This window comes from Leptodactylus fuscus, unplaced genomic scaffold (assembly GCF_031893055.1).
Source record: "Leptodactylus fuscus isolate aLepFus1 unplaced genomic scaffold, aLepFus1.hap2 HAP2_SCAFFOLD_129, whole genome shotgun sequence".
NCBI lineage: Eukaryota > Metazoa > Chordata > Amphibia > Anura > Leptodactylidae > Leptodactylus > Leptodactylus fuscus.
Window position 1 is genome coordinate 57,086 of NW_027440132.1, and position 26,970 is coordinate 84,055.

Consider the following 26,970-nt stretch of genomic DNA (forward strand, 5'->3'; position numbering starts at 1 on the left):
TCCTGTACCGTATAACCCCGACGTCCCCTGTACCGTATAACCCCGATGTCTCCTGTACCGTATAACCCTGACACCTCTCGTCTCCTGTACCGTATAACCCTGACGTCTCCTGTACCGTATAACCCTGATGTCTCTCGTCTCCTGTACCGTATAACCCTGACGTCTCCTGTACCGTATAACCCTGACGTCTCCTGTACCGTATAACCCTGACGTCCCCTGTACCGTATAACCCCGATGTCTCCTGTACCGTATAACCCCGACGTCTCCTGTACCGTATAACCCTGACGTCTCCTGTACCGTATAACCCTGACGTCTCCTGTACCGTATAACCCTGACGTCTCCTGTACCGTATAACCCCGACGTCTCCTGTACCGTATAACCCCGACGTCCCCTGTACTGTATAACCCCGATGTCTCCTGTACCGTATAACCCTGACACCTCTCGTCTCCTGTACCGTATAACCCTGACGTCCCCTGTACCATATAACCCCGATGTCTCCTGTACCGTATAACCCTGACACCTCTCGTCTCCTGTACCGTATAACCCTGACGTCCCCTGTACCATATAACCCCGATGTCTCCTGTACCGTATAACCCCGACGTCTCCTGTACCGTATAACCCTGACGTCTCCTGTACCGTATAACCCCGTCTCCTGTACCGTATAACCCTGACGTCTCCTGTACCATATAACCCCGATGTCTCCTGTACCGTATAACCCTGATGTCTCTCGTCTCCTGTACCGTATAACCCTGACGTCTCCTGTACCGTATAACCCTGATGTCTCTCGTCTCCTGTACCGTATAACCCCGACGTCTCCTGTACCGTATAACCCTGATGTCTCTCGTCTCCTGTACCGTATAACCCCGACGTCTCCTGTACCGTATAACCCTGACACCTCTCGTCTCCTGTACCGTATAACCCCGACGTCTCCTGTACCGTATAACCCTGATGTCTCTCGTCTCCTGTACCGTATAACCCCGACGTCTCCTGTACCGTATAACCCTGACACCTCTCTTCTCCTGTATTGGCGTGGTCCATGTGATGGTTATCGGACGATTTGTCACCCCGGTACACATCAGGACACATCACACACTTCAAGTGAATCAGTCTTTATTTTGTGTTAACAAATCCAAGGTACAAGATAGCGTTACAGAGTAGTAAGATAGCAGCGCATTGCGGTATACAGGGTCACATAGCACTGGTGACACACAGTGAGGTCATGTACAGGGTCTACCAACCTCACATACAGGGAGCACACACTGAAACAGAAGCCCCTCTATTCCGGATTATCCCCACAGGTCTGGAGCAGAGACGGAAGGGGCAATCGTCACCGAGATCGGAGCCTTATAAGGGGGGGCGAAGGCTTATCTGTAAGGGAACCTTATCCCAAGAGATCCGAGCTTATTAAGGGGGAGCCTTATCAGGAGGGCCGAGACTTTATATGGAGGGATCGGAACCTTATCAGGAGAGCCGAGACTTTATATGGAGGGATCAGAGCCTTATCCCAAGAGATCCGAGCTTATTAAGGGGGAGCCTTATCAGGAGGGCCGAGACTTTATATGGAGGGATCGGAACCTTATCAGGAGGGCCGAGACTTTATATGGAGGGATCGGAGCCTTATCAGGAGGGCCGAGACTTTATATGGAGGGATCGGAGCCTTATCAGGAGAGCCGAGACTTTATATGGAGGGATCGGAGCCTTATCCCAAGAGATCCGAGCTTATTAAGGGGGGAGCCTTATCAGGAGGGCCGAGACTTTATATGGAGGGATCGGAGCCTTATCAGGAGGGCCGAGACTTTATATGGAGGGATCGGAGCCTTATCAGGAGGGCCGAGACTTTATATGGAGGGATCGGAGCCTTATCAGGAGAGCCGAGACTTTATATGGAGGGATCGGAGCCTTATCCCAAGAGATCCGAGCTTATTAAGGGGGGAGCCTTATCAGGAGGGCCGAGACTTTATATGGAGGGATCGGAGCCTTATCAGGAGGGCCGAGACTTTATATGGAGGGATCGGCGCCTTATCAGGAGGGCCGAGACTTTATATGGAGGGATCGGAGCCTTATCAGGAGGGCCGAGACTTTATATGGAGGGATCGGAGCCTTATCAGGAGGGCCGAGACTTTATATGGAACGATCGGAGCCTTATAAGGGGGGGCGAAGGCTTATCTGTAAGGGAACCTTATCCCAAGAGATCCGAGCTTATTAAGGGGGAGCCTTATCAGGAGGGCCGAGACTTTATATGGAGGGATCGGAACCTTATCAGGAGGGCCGAGACTTTATATGGAACGATCGGAGCCTTATCAGGAGGGCCGAGACTTTATATGGAGGGATCGGAGCCTTATCAGGAGGGCCGAGACTTTATATGGAGGGATCGGAACCTTATCAGGAGGGCCGAGACTTTATATGGAGGGATCGGAACCTTATCAGGAGGGCCGAGACTTTATATGGAGGGATCGGAGCCTTATCAGGAGGGCCGAGACTTTATATGGAGGGATCGGAGCCTTATCAGGAGAGCCGAGACTTTATATGGAACGATCGGAGCCTTATCAGGAGGGCCGAGACTTTATATGGAGGGATCGGCGCCTTATCAGGAGGGCCGAGACTTTATATGGAGGGATCGGAGCCTTATCAGGAGGGCCGAGACTTTATATGGAGGGATCGGAGCCTTATCAGGAGAGCCGAGACTTTATATGGAGGGATCGGAGCCTTATCCCAAGAGATCCGAGCTTATTAAGGGGGGAGCCTTATCAGGAGGGCCGAGACTTTATATGGAGGGATCGGAGCCTTATCAGGAGGGCCGAGACTTTATATGGAGGGATCGGCGCCTTATCAGGAGGGCCGAGACTTTATATGGAGGGATCGGAGCCTTATCAGGAGGGCCGAGACTTTATATGGAGGGATCGGAGCCTTATCAGGAGGGCCGAGACTTTATATGGAGCGATCGGAGCCTTATCCGGAGAGCCGAGACTTTATATGGAGGGATCGGAGCCTTATCAGGAGGGCCGAGACTTTATATGGAGGGATCGGAGCCTTATCAGGAGAGCCGAGACTTTATATGGAGGGATCGGAGCCTTATCCCAAGAGATCCGAGCTTATTAAGGGGGGAGCCTTATCAGGAGGGCCGAGACTTTATATGGAGGGATCGGAACCTTATCAGGAGGGCCGAGACTTTATATGGAGGGATCGGAACCTTATCAGGAGGGCCGAGACTTTATATGGAGCGATCGGAGCCTTATCAGGAGGGCCGAGACTTTATATGGAGCGATCGGAGCCTTATCAGGAGGGCCGAGACTTTATATGGAGGGATCGGAGCCTTATCAGGAGGGCCGAGACTTTATATGGAGGGATCGGAGACTTATCAGGAGGGCCGAGACTTTATATGGAGGGATCGGAGGCTTATCCCAAGAGATCCGAGCTTATTAAAGGGGGAGCCTTATCAGGAGGGCCGAGACTTTATATGGAGGGATCGGAGCCTTATCAGGAGGGCCGAGACTTTATATGGAGGGATCGGAGCCTTATCAGGAGGGCCGAGACTTTATATGGAGGGATCGGAGCCTTATCAGGAGAGCCGAGACTTTATATGGAGGGATCGGAGCCTTATCCCAAGAGATCCGAGCTTATTAAGGGGGGAGCCTTATCAGGAGGGCCGAGACTTTATATGGAGGGATCGGAACCTTATCAGGAGGGCCGAGACTTTACATGGAGGGATCGGAACCTTATCAGGAGGGCCGAGACTTTATATGGAGCGATCGGAGCCTTATCAGGAGGGCCGAGACTTTATATGGAGCGATCGGAGCCTTATCAGGAGGGCCGAGACTTTATATGGAGCGATCGGAGCCTTATCAGGAGGGCCGAGACTTTATATGGAGGGATCGGAGACTTATCAGGAGGGCCGAGACTTTATATGGAGGGATCGGAGACTTATCAGGAGGGCCGAGACTTTATATGGAACGATCGGAGCCTTATCAGGAGGGCCGAGACTTTATATGGAGGGATCGGAGCCTTATCAGGAGGGCCGAGACTTTATATGGAGGGATCGGAACCTTATCAGGAGGGCCGAGACCTTATATGGAGGGATCAGAGCCTTATCAGGAGGGCCGAGACTTTATATGGAGCGATCGGAGCCTTATCAGGAGGGCCGAGACTTTATATGGAGCGATCGGAGCTTTATCAGGAGGGCCGAGACCTTATATGGAGGGATCAGAGCCTTATCAGGAGGGCCGAGACTTTATATGGAGGGATCGGAACCTTATCAGGAGGGCCAAGACTTTATATGGAGGGATCGGAGCTTCATCAGGAGGGCCGAGACTTTATATGGAGGGATCGGAGCCTTATCAGGAGGGCCAAGACTTTATATGTAGGGATCAGAGCCATATCAGGAGGGCCGAGACCTTATATGGCGGGATCAGAGCCTTATCAGGAGGGCCAAGACTTTATATGGAGGGATCAAAGCCTTATCCGGAGGGCCAAGACTTTATATGGAGGGATCGGAGCCTTATCAGGAGGGCCGAGACTTTATATGCAGGGATCAGAGCCTTATCAGATAGGACCAAGACTTTATATGGAGGGATCGGAGCCTTATCAGATAGGACCAAGACTTTATATGGAGGGATCGGAGCCTTATCAGGAGGGCAAAGACTCTATATGGGGGGATTAGAGCCTTACCAGAAGGGCCAGAGTTTTATAAGGAGGGACCAGAATCTGATCAAAGAATGTTCATCCTGCCACTGATAAGAGAACAAGCGCTTTGACTTCAATAGGCGCCCAGGTAACATTAAGCAAATGGAGTGCCGCTATATACAAGGTAACAGAAGTTTAGAGGCGGAGTCATAAGAGATGACAGAGGAACTCTGGCCTTAAACATTGGGTTCTGGCCCTTAGGACATATTTTAGTAGAATCATGGGATCTGGGTGTGAACCTATTACTGGATTATAGGAGGTTCAGAGCCGGCTTTCTGGTGACATGAGCCTAAGGGCTGAGGATGTGGGATGAAAAGGAATATAGAAGGATCAGAGCCTTTTACGTACCTCAATGTAGCCTGATAACAATATGGAAGGATAAGAGCTTTTTATAGGGGAATCTGAGCCTAATGGGAGTATGAAGCTGTTCAAGCCTGTTATGTGTGATATGTGAATCTAATAACAGAGCATGGAAGGTGATCTGAGCCTAAGGGAAATGTACAGAAGAGCCCATGCCTTTAATAAGGGGGATCCGGGTATAATCGCAGTGTACAGATGGATGTGAGCCTTTTCTATGGGTGATCTGAGCCTAAGGGCAATGTACAGAGGGGCCCAAGCCTTTGATAAGGTGGTAGAGTATATATGGGGATGTGAACCTAATCATAGAGTATGGAGAAATAAGTGCCTTTACATAAGTGATCTGTGTTCTATGGGGATCTAAGCCTTTTATAAGAGCCTTTTAGCCAGAATACAGAGGGATCCAAGCAGTTTATATGGGGAGGGGATGATGGCTATTATATGGGAGTCCTGAGTTAAATAACAGGGTACAAAGCTTTTATAAGGGAGATTTAAGTTTATTCTCAGACGATCTGAGCCTAACAAGAGAGAATGAAGGGATCAGAGCATATTTCTATAGGGGCTAATAACAGAGTAGCTGGAGGGGAATCTGAGCCTAGTAATAGAGGCTGGAGGGATTAGAGCCTTTTATATTGGGAATCTGATTCTAATAAAAGATGATGGAGGGATCAGAGCCTTTTATATTGGGAATCTGAGCCTAGTAATAGAGGCCTCCAGCCTTTTATATATGGAACCTGAGCCTAGTAATAGAGGATGGAGGGATTAGAGCCTTTTATATTGGGAATCTGAGCCTAGTAATAGAGGATGGAGGGATCAGAACCTTTATATGGAATCTGAGCCTAGTAATAGAGGCCTCCAGCCTTTTATATATGGAACCTGAGCCTAGTAATAGAGGATGGAGGGATTAGAGCCTTTTATATAGGGAATCTGAGCCAAATTCCGTATACAGACAGCAGAATAAGAGCCTTTTATACAATATGTGGCTCACAGCAGAGCCTTGTAAGACCAATATGTGAATCATGTTTGGAATTTATGTCAGTATTTCTGCTCCAAAATGAGGTGTAACAGACAAGAGAATTATAGTATGCGGAAACTAGAGGTTCTAGAAAGGACTGGAAGAGCATCTGGTGTATTTCAGATGCTGAGATGATTCCCAGATATGGAGCCAAGCCCAGAGACGTGTCCATCCAATAAAGGTGACCAGACCCTTAAGACTAGAGGGCTGAATGAGACTTCTGCACCCATGGTGGGGGTCCGCTATCCTGACACAGCAGATGTGTATCTAGGTCCATATGAGATTAAGGACAACTTCAGCCAGGTTGGTGATGGGACAATCCAATGTCATGAGCATGATGGCCTCAGCCTTCCTGCTGCCGAGACTGAGGCACAACTACGTCTCCTCCTGCCATCAGACCACCGGGAACCGATTACGATCTACTAGGTAAAGGAAGGAGCTGGGGGTATTGACAGCCGGTGTAAAGCCGGAGGACCGCCAGCACATCACCTGCACCAAGCTCTTCAGAACAGCTGGTATGAGAGCGCTCAAACCTCTATGTCCTGAGGTCCCGTAAGGTGCCTGGTCTCCCTGACAGCGCTGAGCCCGTCTTAGCACATCCTACATATCTCCAACAACATTCAGATCACAGCTGGGAACATCTGCAAGCACAACAACTGAAGGTCCATGCTGGAAACAAGGACATAGGGTGTCCATAAAAAAGGGTGGGAGCCCGCTGCTTACGTACAACACAAGTTGCACATTGTCTCATTACCCATAGAGCTGAAGATGATTGGGCGGGGGGGGCTGCATGATCCAGTCCACCAGCTCAATGCACCGTCATGTGACTCACGGAGCTGAAGATGATGGGTGGCCAGGATCCAAACCACCTGACCGCACACCGTCATGTGACTCACGGAGCTGAAGATGATGGGTGGCCAGGATCCAAACCACATGACCGCACACCGTCATGTGACTCACGGAGCTGAAGATGATGGGTGGCCAGGATCCAAACCATCTGACCGCACACCGTCATGTGACTCATGGAGCTGAAGACGATGGGTGGCCAGGATCCAAACCACCTGCTCGTACGCGGTCATGTGACTCACGGAGCTGAAGATGATGGGTGGCCAGGATCCAAACCACCTGACCGCACACCGTCATGTGACTCACGGAGCTGAAGATGATGGGTGGCCAGGATCCAAACCACCTGACCGCACACCGTCATGTGACTCACGGAGCTGAAGATGATGGGTGGCCAGGATCCAAACCACCTGACCGCACACCGTCATGTGACTCACGGAGCTGAAGATGATGGGTGGCCAGGATCCAAACCACCTGACCGCACACCGTCATGTGACTCACGGAGCTGAAGATGATGGGTGGCCAGGATCCAAACCACCTGACCGCACACCGTCATGTGACTCACGGAGCTGAAGATGATGGGTGGCCAGGATCCACTCATTTTTCAAAAACTCAATCATATTTTCTGACACAAGAGCCACAGAAACGCAAAACACGGATCTTGTGCTACCACAATGGCCCCTCATTGCCAAGAGTTAGGAACATGGACCTCACATGCACAGGGCGTCTAGAGCGGAAACAGGTGTCTGCCGTCAACATGCAAACAAAGGGTTATACTCTGTATATAGATTATAGGATGTGTTACCGTGTGGTTTAGTACTTAATATTAGAGTGTCCTGCAGAACCTCAGAACCGACTGCCTAAAAAGTTTGACCTACCACTAAAACGAGGCTAACACCTTCAGCATTGGGCAGACCTAGAGTACGGGATGTCCCGGGCACCCTGGTCACTGAAGGGTTAGACAGGAGAAGACAAACAATGGGGATTTCCTGCCCATCTGGTTCCAGCACTCTTCCCATCACTAGGACCCTGCTAAACTGCCCCCAATGACCAGAAGCCCCTAGTACTCGCTCAGGCTGTGCCACTTGGCTATCAGCTTACGAGGGTTGTCACAGACCTCCCGCCAATGTTCAATGCCGTTGGCTGTCACACTGTGCGCCCCCAGGATTAGCCGGCCCACCACCTGGTTCTTGGTGGTGCGATCAAAGTCGATGACAAGAAACTCAATGCTTATGTCCGGCAATAGGTCTATGGGGATGTCATAGATGAAGGACTCGTTGAAGACGGGGCTGAGCGTGCACTTCTTCACGTGAGTCTTCTTCTTTGCAATTCGTTTTCGACCATAATAGACGTTCACTTTGACGTAGGGATCTGTGAATGAAAAAGCAAAACTCACACGTTACCCTGTCCTGTCACCTGCGGGGTCTACTACACAGTCAACCAGGTAACCTTACTCTACTGTACCAATAACAGAGAGGGGTGGAAGAGAAAAGGAGAGCTATAGAGGGGAGGAGAGGAGGCTACAGAGGCTGGAGAGAGACTGATGGGAGAGGAGCTGTATAGAGGATGGAAAGAGACTGATGGGAGAGGAGCTGTATAGAGGATGGAGAGAGACTGATGGGAGAGGAGCTGTATAGAGGATGGAGAGAGACTGATGGGAGAGGAGCTGTATAGAGGATGGAAAGAGAATGACAGGAGAGGAGCTGTATAGAGGATGGAGAGAGACTGATGGGAGAGGAGCTGTATAGAGGATGGAAAGAGACTGATGGGAGAGGAGCTGTATAGAGGATGGAAAGAGAATGACAGGAGAGGAGCTGTATAGAGGATGGAAAGAGAATGACGGGAGAGGAGCTGTATAGAGGATGGAGAGAGAATGACGGGAGAGGAGCTGTATAGAGGATGGAGAGAGAATGACGGGAGAGGAGCTGTATAGAGGCTGGAGAGAGACTGACAGGAGAGGAGCTGTATAGAGGATGGAAAGAGACTGATGGGAGAGGAGCTGTATAGAGGATGGAAAGAGAACGACAGGAGAGGAGCTGTATAGAGGATGGAAAGAGAATGACAGGAGAGGTGCTGTATAGAGGCTGGAGAGAGACTGACGGGAGAGGAAATGTATAGAGGATGGAGAGAGACTGACAAGAGAGGAGATGTATAGAGGCTGGAGAGAGACTGACGGGAGAGGAAATGTATAGAGGATGGAGAGAGACTGACAAGAGAGGAGATGTATAGAGGCTGGAGAGAGACTGACGGGAGAGGAGCTGTATAGAGGATGGAGAGAGACTGACGGGAGAGGAGCTGTATAGAGGATGGAAAGAGAATGACAGGAGAGGAGCTGTATAGAGGATGGAAAGAGAATGACAGGAGAGGTGCTGTATAGAGGCTGGAGAGAGACTGACGGGAGAGGAAATGTATAGAGGATGGAGAGAGACTGACAGGAGAGGAGCTGTATAGAGGATGGAAAGAGAATGACAGGAGAGGAGCTGTATAGAGGCTGGAGAGAGACTGACGGGAGAGGAAATGTATAGAGGATGGAAAGAGAATGACAGGAGAGGAGCTGTATAGAGGCTGGAGAGAGACTGACGGGAGAGGAGCTGTATAGAGGATGGAAAGAGAATGACGGGAGAGGAGCTGTATAGACGCTGGAGAGAGACTGACGGGAGAAGAGCTGTATAGAGGCTGGAGAGAGACTGACGGGAGAGGAGTTGTATAGAGGATGGAAAGAGAATGACAGGAGAGGAGCTGTATAGAGGCTGGAGAGAGATTGATGAGAGAGGAGTTATATAGAGGCTGGAGAGAGACTGACGGGAGAGGAAATGTATAGAGGATGGAAAGAGAATGACAGGAGAGGAGCTGTATAGAGGATGGAGAGAGACTGACGGGAGAGGAGATATATAGAGGATGGAAAGAGAATGACAGGAGAGGAGCTGTATAGAGGCTGGAGAGAGACTGACGGGAGAGGAGCTGTATAGAGGATGGAAAGAGACTGACGGGAGAGGAGATATATAGAGGATGGAAAGAGAATGACAGGAGAGGAGCTGTATAGAGGCTGGAGAGAGACTGACGGAAGAGGAAATGTATAGAGGATGGAAAGAGAATGACAGGAGAGGAGCTGTATAGAGGCTGGAGAGAGACTGATGGGAGAGGAGATGTATAGAGGATGGAAAGAGACTGAAGGGAGAGGAGCTGTATAGAGGATGGAAAGAGAATGACAGGAGAGGAGCTGTATAGAGGATGGAAAGAGACTGACGGGAGAGGAGATATATAGAGGATGGAGACTGATGAGAGAGGAGCTGTATAGAGGCTGGAGAGAGACTGACAGGAGAGATGTATAGAGGCTGGAAAGAGAATGACAGGAGAGGAGATGTATAGAGGCTGGAGAGAGACTGACGGGAGAGGAGATGTATAGAGGCTGGAGAGAGACTGATGGGAGAGGAGATATATAGAGGATGGAAAGAGAATGACAGGAGAGGAGCAGTATAGAGGCTGGGGACTAACGGGAGAGGAGCTGTATAGAGTCTGGAGACTGATGGGAGAGGAGCTGTATAGAGGCTGGAGAGAGATTGATGAGAGAGGAGATGTATAGAGGCTGGAGAGAGACTGACAGGAGAGAAGATGTATAGAGGATGGAGAGAGACTGACAGGAGAGGAGATGTATAGAGGATGGAGAGAGACTGACAGGAGAGGAGATGTATAGAGGATGGAGAGAGACTGACAGGAGAGGAGATGTATAGAGGCTGGAGAGAGACTGACGGGAGAGGAGATGTATAGAGGCTAGAGAGAGATTGATGAGAGAGGAGATGTATAGAGGCTGGAGAGAGACTGACAAGAGAGGAGATGTATAGAGGCTGGGGACTAATGGGAGAGGAGCTGTATAGAGTCTGGAGACTGATGGGAGAGGAGTTGTATAGAGGCTGGAGAGAGATTGATGAGAGAGGAGCTGTATAGAGGATGGAAAGAGACTGACGGGAGAGGAGCTGTATAGAGGATGGAAAGAGACTGACAGGAGAGGAGATGTATAGAGGCTGGAGAGAGATTGATGAGAGAGGAGATGTATAGAGGCTGGAGAGAGACTGACGGGAGAGGAGTTGTATAGAGGATGGAGAGAGACTGATGAGAGAGGAGATTTATAGAGGCTGGAGAGAGACTGACAAGAGAGGAGATGTATAAAGGCTGGGGACTAACGGGAGAGGAGCTGTATAGAGGCTGGAGACTGATGGGAGAGGAGCTGTATAGAGGATGAAGAGAGACTGATGAGAGAGGAGCTGTATAGAGGCTGGAGTGAGACTGATAGGAGAGGAGATGTATAGAGGATGGAGAGAGACTGACAGGAGAGGAGATGTATAGAGGATGGAGAGAGACTGACAGGAGAGGAGATATATAGAGGCTGGAGAGAGACTGACAGGAGAGGAGATGTATAGAGGCTGGAGAGAGACTGACAAGAGAGGAGATGTATAGAGTCTGGAGAGAGACTGACGGGAGAGGAGCTGTATAGAGTCTGGAGACTGATGGGAGAGGAGCTGTATAGAGGATGGAGAGAGACTGATGAGAGAGGAGATGTATAGAGGCTGGAGAGAGACTGACAGGAGAGGAGATGTATAGAGGCTGGAGAGAGACTGACGGGAGAGGAGATGTATAGAGGCTAGAGAGAGATTGATGAGAGAGGAGATGTATAGAGGCTGGAGAGAGACTGACAAGAGAGGAGATGTATAGAGGCTGGAGAGAGATTGATGAGAGAGGAGATGTATAGAGGCTGGAGAGAGACTGACAAGAGAGGAGATGTATAGAGGCTGGGGACTAACGGGAGAGGAGCTGTATAGAGGATGAAGAGAGACTGATGAGAGAGGAGCTGTATAGAGGATGGAAAGAGACTGACGGGAGAGGAGATGTATAGAGGCTGGAAAGAGACTGACAGGAGAGAAGATGTATAGAGGCTGGAGAGAGAGACTGACAGGAGAGGAGATATATAGAGGATGGAAAGAGACTGACGGGAGAGGAGCTGTATAGAGGCTGGAGAGAGACTGACAGGAGAGGAGATATAAAGAGGCTGGAGACTGATGGGAGAGGAGCTGTATAGAGGCTGGAGAGAGACTGATGAGAAAGGAGATGTATAGAGGCTGGAGAGAGACTGACGAGAGAGGAGATGTACAGAGTCTGGAGACTGATGGGAGAGGAGCTGTATAGAGGCTGGAGAGAGATTGATGAGATAGGAGATGTATAGAGGCTGGGGACTAACGGGAGAGGAAATGTATAGAGGCTGGAGAGAGACTGACAGGAGAGGAGATGAATAGAATATGGAAAGAGACTGACGGGAGAGGAGCTGTATAGAGGATGGACAGAGACTGACAGGAGAGGAGATATATAGAGGATGGAAAGAGACTGACAGGAGAGGAGATGAATAGAATATGGAAAGAGACTGACGGGAGAGGAGATATATCGAGGCTGGAGAGAGACTGATGAGCGTGGAGCTGTATAGAGGCTGGAGAGAGACTGACAGGAGAGGAGATATAAAGAGGCTGCAGACTGATGGGAGAGGAGCTGTATAGAGGCTGGAGAGAGACTGACAAGAGACAAGCTGTATAGAGGCTAGAGGGAGATTGATGAGAGAGATGTATAGAAGCTGGAGACTGGTGGGAGAGGAGCTGTATAGAGGTTGAAGAGAAACTGATGAGAGAGGAGCTGTATAGAGGATGGAAAGAGACTGACGGGAGAGGAGATGTATAGAGGCTGGAGAGAGACTGACAGGAGAGGAGATATATAGAGGAAGGAAAGAGACTGACGGGAGAGGAGATGTATAGAGGATGGAAAAAGACTGACGGGAGAGGAGCTGTATAGAGGCTGGAGAGAGACTGACAGGAGAGGAGATATATAGAGGATGGAAAGAGAATGACAGGAGAGGAGCTGTATAGAGGCTGGAGAGAGACTGACAGGAGAGGAGATATATAGAGGCTGGAAAGAGACTGACGGGAGAGGAGCTGTATAGAGGCTGGAGAGAGAGACTGACAGGAGAAGAGATATATAGAGGATGGAAAGAGAATGACAGGAGAGGAGATGTATAGAGGCTGGAGAGAGACTGACGGGAGAGGAGCTGTATAGAGGATGGAGAGAGAATGACAGGAGAGGAGCTGTATAGAGGCTGGAGAGAGAGACTGACAGGAGAAGAGATATATAGAGGATGGAAAGAGAATGACAGGAGAGGAGATGTATAGAGGCTGGAGAGAGACTGACGGGAGAGGAGCTGTATAGAGGATGGAGAGAGAATGACAGGAGAGGAGCTGTATAGAGGCTGGAGAGAGAGACTGACAGGAGAAGAGATATATAGAGGATGGAAAGAGAATGACAGGAGAGGAGATGTATAGAGGCTGGAGAGAGAGACTGACAGGAGAAGAGATATATAGAGGATGGAAAGAGACTGGCGGGAGAGGAGCTGTATAGAGGCTGGAGAGAGACTGACGGGAGAGGAGATGTATAGAGGCTGGAGAGAGACTGACAGGAGAGGTGATGTATAGAGGCTGAAGACTGATGGGAGAGGAGCTGTATAGAGGCGGTAGACAGACTGACGGGAAAGGAGATGTAGACAGGCTGGAGACTGATGGGAGAGGAGCTGTATAGAGGCTAGAGAGAGACTGACAGGAGAGGATCTGAATAGAGGCTGGAGAGAGACTGATGAGAGAGGAGATGTATAGAGGCTGGAGAGAGACTGATGAGAGAGGAGATGTATAGAGGCTGGAGAGAGACTGATGAGAGAGGAGATGTATAAAGGCTGGAGACTGATGAGAGAGGAGCTGTATAGAGGTGGGAGACAGACTGACGGGAGAGGACATGTATAGAGGCTGGAGTGAGACTGACGGGAGAGGAGATGTAGAGAGGCTGGAGACTGATGGGAGAGGTGCTGTATAGAGGCTGGAGACTCACGGGAGAGGAGCTGTATAGAGGCTGGAGAGAGACTGACAGGAGAGGAGCTGTATAGAGGCTGGAGACTGATGGGAGAGGAGATGTATAGAGGCTGGAGACTGATGGGAGAGGAGCTGTATAGAGGCTGGAGTCTCACGGGAGAGGAGATGTGTAGAGGCTGGAGACTGATGGGAAAGGAGCTGTATAGAGGTGGGAGACAGACTGACGGGAGAGGACATGTATAGAGGCTGGAGTGAGACTGACGGGAGAGGAGATGTAGAGAGGCTGGAGACTGATGGGAGAGGCGCTGTATAGAGGCTGGAGACTGATGGGAGAGGAGCTGTATAGAGGCTGGAGACTCACGGGAGAGGAGCTGTATAGAGGCTGGAGAGAGACTGACAGGAGAGGAGCTGTATAGAGGCTGGAGACTGATGGGAGAGGAGCTGTATAGAGGCTGGAGACTGATGGGAGAGGAGATGTATAGAGGCTGGAGTCTCACAGGAGAGGAGATGTATAGAGGCTGGAGACTGACGAGAGAGGAGCCGTATAGAGGCTGGAGACTGATGGGAGAGGAGATGTATAGAGGCTGGAGACTCACGGGAGAGGAGCTGTATAGAGGCTGGAGTCTCACGGGAGAGGAGATGTATAGAGGCTGGAGACTGACAGGAGAGGAGCTGTATAGAGGCTGGAGACTGATGGGAGAGGAGCTGAATAGAGGCTGGAGACTCACGGGAGAGGAGATGTATAGAGGCTGGAGACTGACGAGAGAGGAGCCGTATAGTGGGTGGAGACTGATGGGAGAGGACATGTATAGAGCAGATGTATAATGGCCGGAGAATAATGGCAGAGGAGGACTATAGCTCATGTGGACACCATATGAGGAGTCTACGATGGATAAATAGCTGCTACCTGACAGGCCAGTGATGTCCATTCTCGGCAGATGTTTTGCCTTCAGCACCACGACGGTCATTCTTTGTGCCACCGGCTGATAAGACAATGACACTTGCAGTTCTCCACGGCTGACGCATTTCTGTGACAACAAGATGAGTTGTCTTCATGTTGGCAGGATTATATCTTCACGAGTTGTCACCAGGCATTCACAATAATCACTAATCATCGGACTGACCACAACACTCATCATCTCATGTGATACATGGCAGCCACCACTCAGCACGGAGAAGATAACACAAGCATCTACTCACCTGGATGTTCCTTCTCACAATGTCTCTGGTGATCTGCACTCTCCCGGTGCTCGGATCCACCCCTGACAGGGGTACCATTACCTCCCCAATCACATCATCTCGCGAGAAACGGTCAAAGCTCAACACCAGAAAGTGAAGCACCAGGTCCTGGAGCTGACTGTATGGGATGCCGTAGAAGGTGAAGGTCTCGTCAAACACAGGATCCAGAGTCTTCCGTAAGACGCGCGTCTTCACGCGATGCTTCTTGTCTGGCAGGATGGTCATTTTGATGTAAGGGTCGGAGCCTCGAGAGTGCTCATCCATCACAGGAAGTCCATGAGCTTCTTGTATGGTCACCACCAAGGCTTTCTTTGGGAAGTTATAGTCCACAGAGATGGTCAATGCCCCCAGCGCGGCCTCCTCATCTGGGGATAAAGGGGACGACGTCTTGCTTCCACTGGAGCTCGTGCTTCCACTTGGGCTTGCCTCCTCGCCATAGTTTGGGTTGATGGGCAGCTGGTTTACAGCCGTGGCCAGGCCATTGGGACCTTTCTCGGACCCCATTAGACCAGCCTCAGCACTGTCACCATCTTTATGAGGCTTGTCTCTGCGGACACGGAAATTTTTCTTTTTGTTGCTGAGGGTCTCGGGGTAGATACTGATCCCCTTTAGCATATGAATGAACTTATAGGGGGGGTTCTTAAACTTTTTCTCTGCACGGCTGTGGCAGCAGCTCCAGATAAAAACTGCCACGGAGACGGAAACCACCAGGACAGCGGCTCCAATGAACCCCGCTGCGATCGGAGACATGTCTGAGGGAGCAAAGAGAAAATTCACAAGTGTAACACGCCAACATATGATCTCATCGTATGAGCATGGAATCAACCCAAATATGGCTGACTATACATGCAACATACCTCATGTGACCTGAAACACAGCAAGTATCCATACTGTCCTCCACACGTGTCCTCTCCTAATACATGGCACACACCTGCACTGTCCTCCACACGTGTCCTCTACTAATACATGGCACATACCTGCACTGCCCTCCACACGTGTCCTCTCCTAATACGTGGCACACACCTGCACTGTCCTCCACACGTGTCCTCTCCTAATACGTGGCACATACCTGCACTGTCCTCCACACGTGACCTCTCCTAATACATGGCACATACCTGCACTGTCCTCCACACGTGACCTCTCCTAATACATGGCACATACCTGCACTGTCCTCCACACGTGTCCTCTCCTAATACGTGGCACATACCTGCACTGTCCTCCACACGTGACCTCTCCTAATACATGTCACATACCTGCACTGTCCTCCACACGTGACCTCTCCTAATACATGGCACATACCTGCACTGTCCTCCACACGTGACCTCTCCTAATACATGGCACATACCTGCACTGCCCTCCACACGTGTCCTCTCCTAATACATGGTACATACCTGCACTGTCCTCCACACGTGTCCTCTCCTAATACGTGGCACATACCTGCACTGTCCTCCACACGTGTCCTCTCCTAATACATAGCACATACCTGCACTACCCTCCACATGTGTCCTCTCCTAATACATTGTACATACCTGCACTGTCTTCCACACATGACCTCTCCTAATACATGTCACATACCTACATTGTCCTCTACACGTGTCCTCTCCTAATACGTGGCACACACCTGCACTGTCCTCTACACGTGTCCTCTCCTAATACATTGCACATACCTGCACTGCCCTCTACACGTGTCCTATCCTAATACATGGCACATACCTGCACTGTCCTCCACACGTGTCCTCTCCTAATACGTGGCACATACCTGCACTGTCCTCCACACGTGTCCTCTCCTAATACATAGCATACACCTGCACTACCCTCCACATGTGTCCTCTCCTAATACATTGTACATACCTGCACTGTCTTCCACACATGACCTCTCCTAATACATGTCACATACCTACATTGTCCTCTACACGTGTCCTCTCCTAATACATGGCACATACCTGCACTGCCCTCTACACGTGACCTCTCCTAATACATTGCACATACCTGCACTGCCCTCTACACGTGTCCTATCCTAATACATGGCACATACCTGCACTGTCCTCCACACGTGTCCTCTCTTAAAACATTGCACATACCTGCACTGTCCTCCACACGTGACCTCTCATAACACATGGCACATACCTGCACTGTCCTCCACACGTGTCCTCTCCTAATACATGGCACATACCTGCACTACCCTCCACACGTGTCATCTCCAAAATACATGGCACATATCTGCACTACCCTCCACACGTGTCCTCTCCTAATACGTGGCACACACCTGCACTGTCTTCCACACGTGACCCATCCTAATACATGGCACATACCTGCACTGTCCTCCACACGTGACCTCTCCTAATACATGGCACACACCTGCACTGCCCTCCACACGTGTCCTCTCCTAATACGTGGCACACACCTGCACTGTCTTCCACACGTGACCCATCCTAATACATGGCACATACCTGCACTGTCCTCCACACGTGACCTCTCCTAATACATGGCACATGCCTGCACTGCCCTCTACACGTGTCCTCTCCTAATACATGGCACACACCTGCACTGCCCTCCACACGTGTCCTCTCCTAATACGTGGCACACACCTGCACTGTCTTCCACACGTGACCCATCCTAATACATGGCACATACCTGCACTGTCCTCCACACGTGACCTCTCCTAATACATGGCACACACCTGCACTACCCTCCACATGTGTCCTCTCCTAATACATGGCACATACCTGCACTGTCCTCCACACGTGACCTCTCCTAATACATGGCACACACCTGCACTACCCTCCACATGTGTCCTCTCCTAATACATGGCACATACCTGCACTGTCCTCCACACGTGACCTCTCCTAATACATGGCACATACCTGCACTGTCCTCTACACGTGTCCTCTCCTAATACATGTCACATACCTGCACTGTCCTCCACACGTGTCCTCTCCTAATACATGGCACATACCTGCACTGCCCTCCACACGTGTCCTCTCCTAATACGTGGCACACACCTGCACTGTCCTCCACACGTGTCCTCTCCTAATACATGGCACACACCTGCACTGTCCTCCACACGTGTCCTCTCCTAATACGTGGCACATACCTGCACTGTCCTCCACACGTGACCTCTCCTAATACATGGCACACACCTGCACTACCCTCCACACGTGTCCTCTCCTAATACGTGGCACATACCTGCACTGTCCTCCACACGTGACCTCTCCTAATACATAGCATACACCTGCACTACCCTCCACATGTGTCCTCTCCTAATACATTGTACATACCTGCACTGTCTTCCACACATGACCTCTCCTAATACATGTCACATACCTACATTGTCCTCTACACGTGTCCTCTCCTAATACGTGGCACACACCTGCACTGTCCTCTACACGTGACCTCTCCTAATACATTGCACATACCTGCACTGCCCTCTACACGTGTCCTATCCTAATACATGGCACATACCTGCACTGTCCTCCACACGTGTCCTCTCCTAATACGTGGCACATACCTGCACTGTCCTCCACACGTGTCCTCTCCTAATACATAGCATACACCTGCACTACCCTCCACATGTGTCCTCTCCTAATACATTGTACATACCTGCACTGTCTTCCACACATGACCTCTCCTAATACATGTCACATACCTACATTGTCCTCTACACGTGTCCTCTCCTAATACATGGCACATACCTGCACTGCCCTCTACACGTGTCCTCTCCTAATACATGGCACATACCTGCACTGCCCTCTACACGTGTCCTATCCTAATACATGGCACATACCTGCACTGTCCTCCACACGTGTCCTCTCTTAAAACATTGCACATACCTGCACTGTCCTCCACACGTGACCTCTCATAACACATGGCACATACCTGCACTGTCCTCCACACGTGTCCTCTCCTAATACATGGCACATACCTGCACTACCCTCCACACGTGTCCTCTCCAAATATATGGCACATACCTGCACTGTCCTCTACACGTGTCATCTCCAAAATACATGGCACATATCTGCACTACCCTCCACACGTGTCCTCTCCTAATACGTGGCACACACCTGCACTGTCTTCCACACGTGACCCATCCTAATACATGGCACATACCTGCACTGTCCTCCACATGTGACCTCTCCTAATACATGGCACACACCTGCACTGCCCTCCACACGTGTAATCTCCTAATACGTGGCACACACCTGCACTGTCTTCCACACGTGACCCATCCTAATACATGGCACATACCTGCACTGTCCTCCACACGTGACCTCTCCTAATACATGGCACATGCCTGCACTGCCCTCTACACGTGTCCTCTCCTAATACATGGCACACCTGCACTGCCCTCCACACGTGTCCTCTCCTAATACGTGGCACACACCTGCACTGTCTTCCACACGTGACCCATCCTAATACATGGCACATACCTGCACTGTCCTCCACACGTGACCTCTCCTAATACATGGCACACACCTGCACTACCCTCCACATGTGTCCTCTCCTAATACATGGCACATACCTGCACTGTCCTCCACACGTGACCTCTCCTAATACATGGCACACACCTGCACTACCCTCCACATGTGTCCTCTCCTAATACATGGCACATACCTGCACTGTCCTCCACACGTGACCTCTCCTAATACATGGCACATACCTGCACTGTCCTCTACACGTGTCCTCTCCTAATACATGGCACATACCTGCACTGTCCTCCACACGTGTCCTCTCCTAATACATGGCACATACCTGCACTGCCCTCCACACGTGTCCTCTCCTAATACATGGCACATACCTGCACTGTCCTCCACACGTGTCCTCTCCTAATACATGGCACATACCTGCACTGTCCTCTACACGTGTCATCTCCAAATACATGGCACATACCTGCACTGCCCTCCACACGTGTCCTCTCCTAATACATGGCACATACCTGCACTGTCCTCCACACGTGTCCTCTCCTAATACGTGGCACATACCTGCACTGTTCTCCACACGTGTCCTCTCCTAATACGTGGCACACACCTGCACTGTCCTCCACACGTGTCCTCTCCTAATACGTGGCACATACCTGCACTGTCCTCCACACGTGACCTCTCCTAATACATGGCACACACCTGCACTACCCTCCACACGTGTCCTCTCCTAATACGTGGCACATACCTGCACAGTCCTCCACACGTGACCTCTCCTAATACATGGCACACACCTGCACTACCCTCCACATGTGTCCTCTCCTAATACATGGTACATACCTGCACTGTCTTCCACACATGACCTCTCCTAATACATGTCACATACCTACATTGTCCTCTACACGTGTCCTCTCCTAATACATGGCACATACCTGCACTGCCCTCCACACGTGACCTCTCCTAATACATGGCACATACCTGCACTGCCCTCTACACGTGTCCTCTCCTAATACATGGCACATACCTGCACTGCCCTCTAAAGGTGACCTCTCCTAATACATGGCACATACCTGCACTGCCCTCTAAAGGTGACCTCTCCTAATACATGGCACACACCTGCACTGTCCTCCACACGTGACCTCTCCTAATACATGGCACACACCTGCACTACCCTCCACAAGTGTCCTCTCCTAATACATGGCACACACCTGCACTACCCTCCACACGTGTCCTCTCCTAATACATGGCACACACCTGCACTACCCTCCACATGTGTCCTCTCCTAATACATGGCACATACCTGCACTGTCCTCCACATGTGTCCTATCCTAATACATGGCACATACCTGCACTGTCCTCTACACGTGTTCTCTCTTAAAACATTGCACATACCTGCACTGTCCTCCACATGTGACCTCTCATAATACATGGCACATACCTGCACTGTCCTCCACACATGTCCTCTCATAATACATGGCACATACCTGCACTACCCTCCACATGTGTCCTCTCCTAATACATGGCACATACCTGCACTACCCTCCACATGTGTCCTCTCCTAATACATGGCACACACCTGCACTGTCCTCCACACGTGTCCTCTCCTAATACAAGGCACATACCTGCACTGCCCTCCACACGTGTCCTCTCCTAATACATGGCACATACCTGCACTGTCCTCCACATGTGTCCTATCCTAATACATGGCACATACCTGCACTGTCCTCTACACGTGTTCTCTCTTAAAACATTGCACATACCTGCACTGTCCTCCACACGTGACCTCTCATAATACATGGCACATACCTGCACTGTCCTCCACACGTGTCCTCTCCTAATACATGTCACATACCTGCACTGCCCTCTACAGGTGACCTCTCCTAATACATGGCACATACCTGCACTGCCCTCCACACGTGTCCTCTCCAAATATATGAAACATACCTGCACTGTCCTCTACACGTGTCATCTCCAAATACATGGCACATACCTGCACTGCCCTCTAAAGGTGAACTCTCCTAATACATGGCACACACCTGCACTGTCCTCCACACGTGACCTCTCCTAATACATGGCACACACCTGCACTACCCTCCACATGTGTTCTCTCCTAATACATGGCACACACCTGCACTGTCCTCCACACGTGACCTCTCCTAATACATGGCACACACCTGCACTACCCTCCACATGTGTTCTCTCCTAATACATGGCACACACCTGCACTGTCCTCCACACGTGTCCTCTCCTAATACATGGCACATACCTGCACTGCCCTCCACACGTGTCCTCTCCTAATACATGGCACACACCTGCACTGTTCTCCACACGTGACCTCTCCTAATACATGGCACACACCTGCACTGTCCTCCACACGTGTCCTCTCCTAATACATGGCACATACCTGCACTGTCCTCCACACGTGTCCTCTCCTAATACATGGCACATACCTACACTGTCCTCTACACGTGTCATCTCCAAATACATGGCACATACCTGCACTGCCCTCTAAAGGTGACCTGTCCTAATACATGGCACATACCTGCACTGCCCTCCACACGTGACCTCTCCTAACACATGGCACATACCTGCACTGCCCTCCACACGTGACCTCTCCTAACACATGGCACATACCTGCACTGTCCTCCACACGTGTCCTCTCCTAAAACATGGCACATACCTGCACTGCCCTCTACACGTGTCCTCTCCTAATACATGGCACATACCTCTACTATCCGCTATACGTGACCTCTCCTAATACCTCTCCTGTCTCTACATGTGACATCCTCTCATACATACGTGTCCTGTCTCTACATGTGACACCCTCTCATACATATATGTCCTGTCTCTACATGTGACAGCCTGTCATACAAATGTGTCCTGTCTCTACAGGTGACATCCTCTCATACATACGTGTCCTGTCTCTACATCTGACACCCTCTCATACAAATGTGTCCTGTCCCTACATGTGGCATCCTATCATACATACATGTCCTGTCTCTACATGTGACATCCTCTCATACATACGTGTCCTGTCTCTACATGTGACTTCCTCTCATACATACCTGTCCTGTCTCTACATGTGACATCCTCTCATACATACGTGTCCTGTCTCTACATGTGACATCCTCTCATACATATGTGTCCTGTCTCTACATGTGACATCCTCTCATACATATATGTCCTGTCTCTACATTTGACATCCTCTCATACCTATATGTCCTGTCTCTACATGTGACATCCTCTCATACATACGTGTCCTATCTCTACATGTGACATCCTCTCATACATACGTGTCCTGTCTCTACATGTGACATCCTCTCATACATACGTGTCCTGTCTCTAAATGTGACATCCTCTCATACATGTGTCCTGTCTCTACATGTGACATCCTCTCATACATGTGTCCTGTCTCTACATGTGACATCCTCTCATACATACGTGTCCTGTCTCTACATGTGACATCCTCTCATACATACGTGTCGTGTCTCTACATGTGACATCCTCTCATACATACATGTCCTGTCTCTACATGTGACATCCTCTCATACATATGTGTCCTGTCTCTACATGTGACATCCTCTCATACATATATGTCCTGTCTCTACATGTGACATCCTTTCATACATACGTGTCCTGTCTCTACATGTGGCATCCTCTCATACATACATGTCCTCTCTCTACATGTGACATCCTCTCATACATACGTGTCCTGTCTCTACATGTGACATCCTCTCATACATACGTGTCCTGTCTCTAAATGTGACATCCTCTCATACATGTGTCCTGTCTCTACATGTGACATCCTCTCATACATACGTGTCCTGTCTCTACATGTGACATCCTCTCATACATACGTGTCCTGTCTCTACATGTGACTTCCTCTCATACATACATGTCCTGTCTCTACATGTGACATCATGTCATACATACATGTCCTGTCTCTACATGTGACATCCTCTCATACATACGTGTCCTGTCTCTACATGTGACTTCCTCTCATACATATGTGTCCTATCTCTACATGTGACATCCTCTTATAAATACGTGTCCTGTCTCTACATGTGACATCCTCTTATACATACGTGTCCTATCTCTACATGTGACATCCTCTCATACATACGTGTCCTGTCTCTACATGTGACATCCTTTCATACATACGTGTCCTGTCTCTACATGTGGCATCCTCTCATACATACGTGTCCTGTCTCTACATGTGACATTCTCTCATACATACGTGTCCTGTCTCTACATGTGGCATCCTCTCATACATACGTGTCCTGTCACTACATGTGACTTCCTCTCATACATACATGTCCTGTCTCTACATGTGGCATCCTCTCATACATACGTGTCCTGTCACTACATGTGACTTCCTCTCATACATACATGTCCTGTCTCTACATGTGACATCCTCTCATACATAAGTGTCCTGTCTCTACATGTGACATCCTCTCATACATACATGTCCTGTTTCTACATGTGACATCATGTCATACATACGTGTCCTGTCTCTGCATGTGACACCCTCTCATACATATGTGTCCTGTCTCTACAAGTGACTTCCTCTCATACATACGTGTCCTGTCTCTACATGTGACATCCTCTCATACATACGTGTCCTATCTTTACATGTGACATCCTCTCATACATACGTGTCCTATCTCTACATGTGACATCCTCTTATACATACGTGTCCTATCTCTACATGTGACATCCTCTCATACATACGTGTCCTGTCTCTACATGTGACATCCTTTCATACATACGTGTCCTGTCTCTACATGTGGCATCCTCTCATACATACGTGTCCTGTCTCTACATGTGACATTCTCTCATACATACGTGTCCTGTCTCTACATGTGACATCCTCTCATACATACGTGTCCTGTTACTACATGTGACTTCCTCTCATACATACATGTCCTGTCTCTACATGTGACTTCCTCTCATACATACATGTCCTGTCTCTACATGTGACATCCTCTCATACATACATGTCCTGTCTCTACATGTGGCATCCTCTCATACATACGTGTCCTGTCTCTACATGTGACATTCTCTCATACATACGTGTCCTATCTCTACATGTGACATCCTCTCATACATACGTGTCCTATCTCTACATGTGACATCCACTCATACATACGTGTCCTGTCACTACATGTGACTTCCTCTCATACATACATGTCCTGTCTCTACATGTGACATCCTCTCATACATACGTGTCCTGTCACTACATGTGACTTCCTCTCATACATACATGTCCTGTGTCTACATGTGACATCCTCTCATACATACGTGTCCTGTCTCTACATGTGGCATCCTCTCATACATACGTGTCCTGTCTCTACATGTGACTTCCTCTCATACATACATGTCCTGTCTCTACATGTGACATCCTCTCATACATACATGTCCTGTCTCTACATGTGGCATCCTCTCATACATACGTGTCCTGTCTCTACATGTGACATTCTCTCATACATACGTGTCCTATCTCTACATGTGACATCCTCTCATACATACGTGTCCTATCTCTACATGTGACATCCTCTCATACATACGTGTCCTGTCACTACATGTGACTTCCTCTCATACATACATGTCCTGTCTCTACATGTGACATCCTCTCATACATACGTGTCCTGTCACTACATGTGACTTCCTCTCATACATACATGTCCTGTGTCTACATGTGACATCCTCTCATACATACGTGTCCTGTCTCTACATGTGGCATCCTCTCATACATACGTGTCCTGTCTCTACATGTGACATTCTCTCATACATACGTGTCCTGTCTCTACATGTGACATCCTCTCATACATACGTGTCCTGTCACTACATGTGACTTCCTCTCATACATACATGTCCTGTCTCTACATGTGGCATCCTCTCATACATACGTGTCCTGTCACTACATGTGACTTCCTCTCATACATACATGTCCTGTCTCTACATGTGACATCCTCTCATACATACGTGTCCTGTCTCTACATGTGACTTTCTCTCATACATAAATGTCCTGTCTCTACATGTGACATCATGTCATACATACGTATCCTGTCTCTGCATGTGACACCCTCTCATACATATGTGTTCTGTCTCTACAAGTGACTTCCTCTCATACATACGTGTCCTGTCTCTACATGTGACATCCTCTCATACATACGTGTCCTATCTTTACATGTGACATCCTCTCATACATACGTGTCCTATCTCTACATGTGACATCCTCTCATACATACATGTCCTGTCTCTACATGTGACATCCTCTTATACATACGTGTCCTATCTCTACATGTGACTTCCTCTCATACATACATGTCCTGTCTCTACATGTGACATCCTTTCATACATACGTGTCCTGTCTCTACATGTGGCATCCTCTCATACATACGTGTCCTGTCTCTACATGTGACATTCTCTCATACATACGTGTCCTGTCTCTACATGTGACATCCTCTCATACATACGTGTCCTGTTACTACATGTGACTTCCTCTCATACATACATGTCCTGTCTCTATATGTGACTTCCTCTCATACATACATGTCCTGTCTCTACATGTGACATCCTCTCATACATACGTGTCCTGTCTCTGCATGTGACATCCTCTCATACATACATGTCCTGTGTCTACATGTGACTTCCTCTCATACATACGTGTCCTGTCTCTACATGTGACATCCTCTCATACATACGTGTCCTGTGTCTACATGTGACATCCTCTCATACATACGTGTCCTGTCACTACATGTGACTTCCTCTCATACATACATGTCCTGTCTCTACATGTGACTTCTTCTCATACATACGTGTCCTGTCTCTACATGTGACATCCTCTCATACATACGTGTCCTGTCTCTACATGTGACATTCTCTCATACATACCTGTCCTGTCTCTACATGTGACATCCTCTCATACATACGTGTCCTGTCACTACATGTGACTTCCTCTCATACATACATGTCCTGTCTCTACATGTGACATCCTCTCATACATACATGTCCTGTCTCTACATGTGACTTCCTCTCATACATACGTGTCCTGTCTCTGCATGTGACATCCTCTCATACATACATGTCCTGTCTCTACATGTGACTTCCTCTCATACATACGTGTCCTGTCTCTACATGTGACATCCTCTCATACATACGTGTCCTGTCTCTACATGTGACATCCTCTCATACATACGTGTCCTGTCTCTACATGTGACATACTCTCATACATACGTGTCCTGTCTCTACATGTGACATCCTCTCATACATACGTGTCCTGTCTCTACATGTGACATCCTCTCATACATACGTGTCCTGTCTCTACATGTGACATTCTCTCATACATACCTGTCCTGTCTCTACATGTGACATCCTCTCATACATACGTGTCCTGTCACTACATGTGACTTCCTCTCATACATACATGTCCTGTCTCTACATGTGACATCCTCTCATACATACATGTCCTGTCTCTACATGTGACTTCCTCTCATACATACGTGTCCTGTCTCTGCATGTGACA

General features: G+C 49.3%; 1 protein-coding gene across 2 annotated transcripts in view; it reads right to left on the reverse strand.

Moving 5' to 3' along the window:
- Window positions 1–6,869: 6,869 nt before the first annotated feature.
- Window positions 6,870–26,970, reverse strand: part of SYT11 (synaptotagmin 11) — a 35,040-nt gene continuing 14,939 nt past the window's right edge. The window contains exons 2-4 of one of the 2 annotated variants that reach the window (XM_075261417.1): window positions 14,989–15,779; window positions 14,696–14,816; window positions 6,870–8,266 (exon numbers count right to left, since the gene is read on the reverse strand). In XM_075261417.1, the coding sequence (XP_075117518.1) occupies window positions 7,956–8,266; window positions 14,696–14,816; window positions 14,989–15,779 (1,223 nt within the window). In that variant the 3' untranslated portion in view covers window positions 6,870–7,955. Of the gene's footprint in view, window positions 8,267–14,692; window positions 14,817–14,988; window positions 15,780–26,970 lie in introns of both variants that reach the window. The other variant, XM_075261416.1, reaches the window with a different exon arrangement.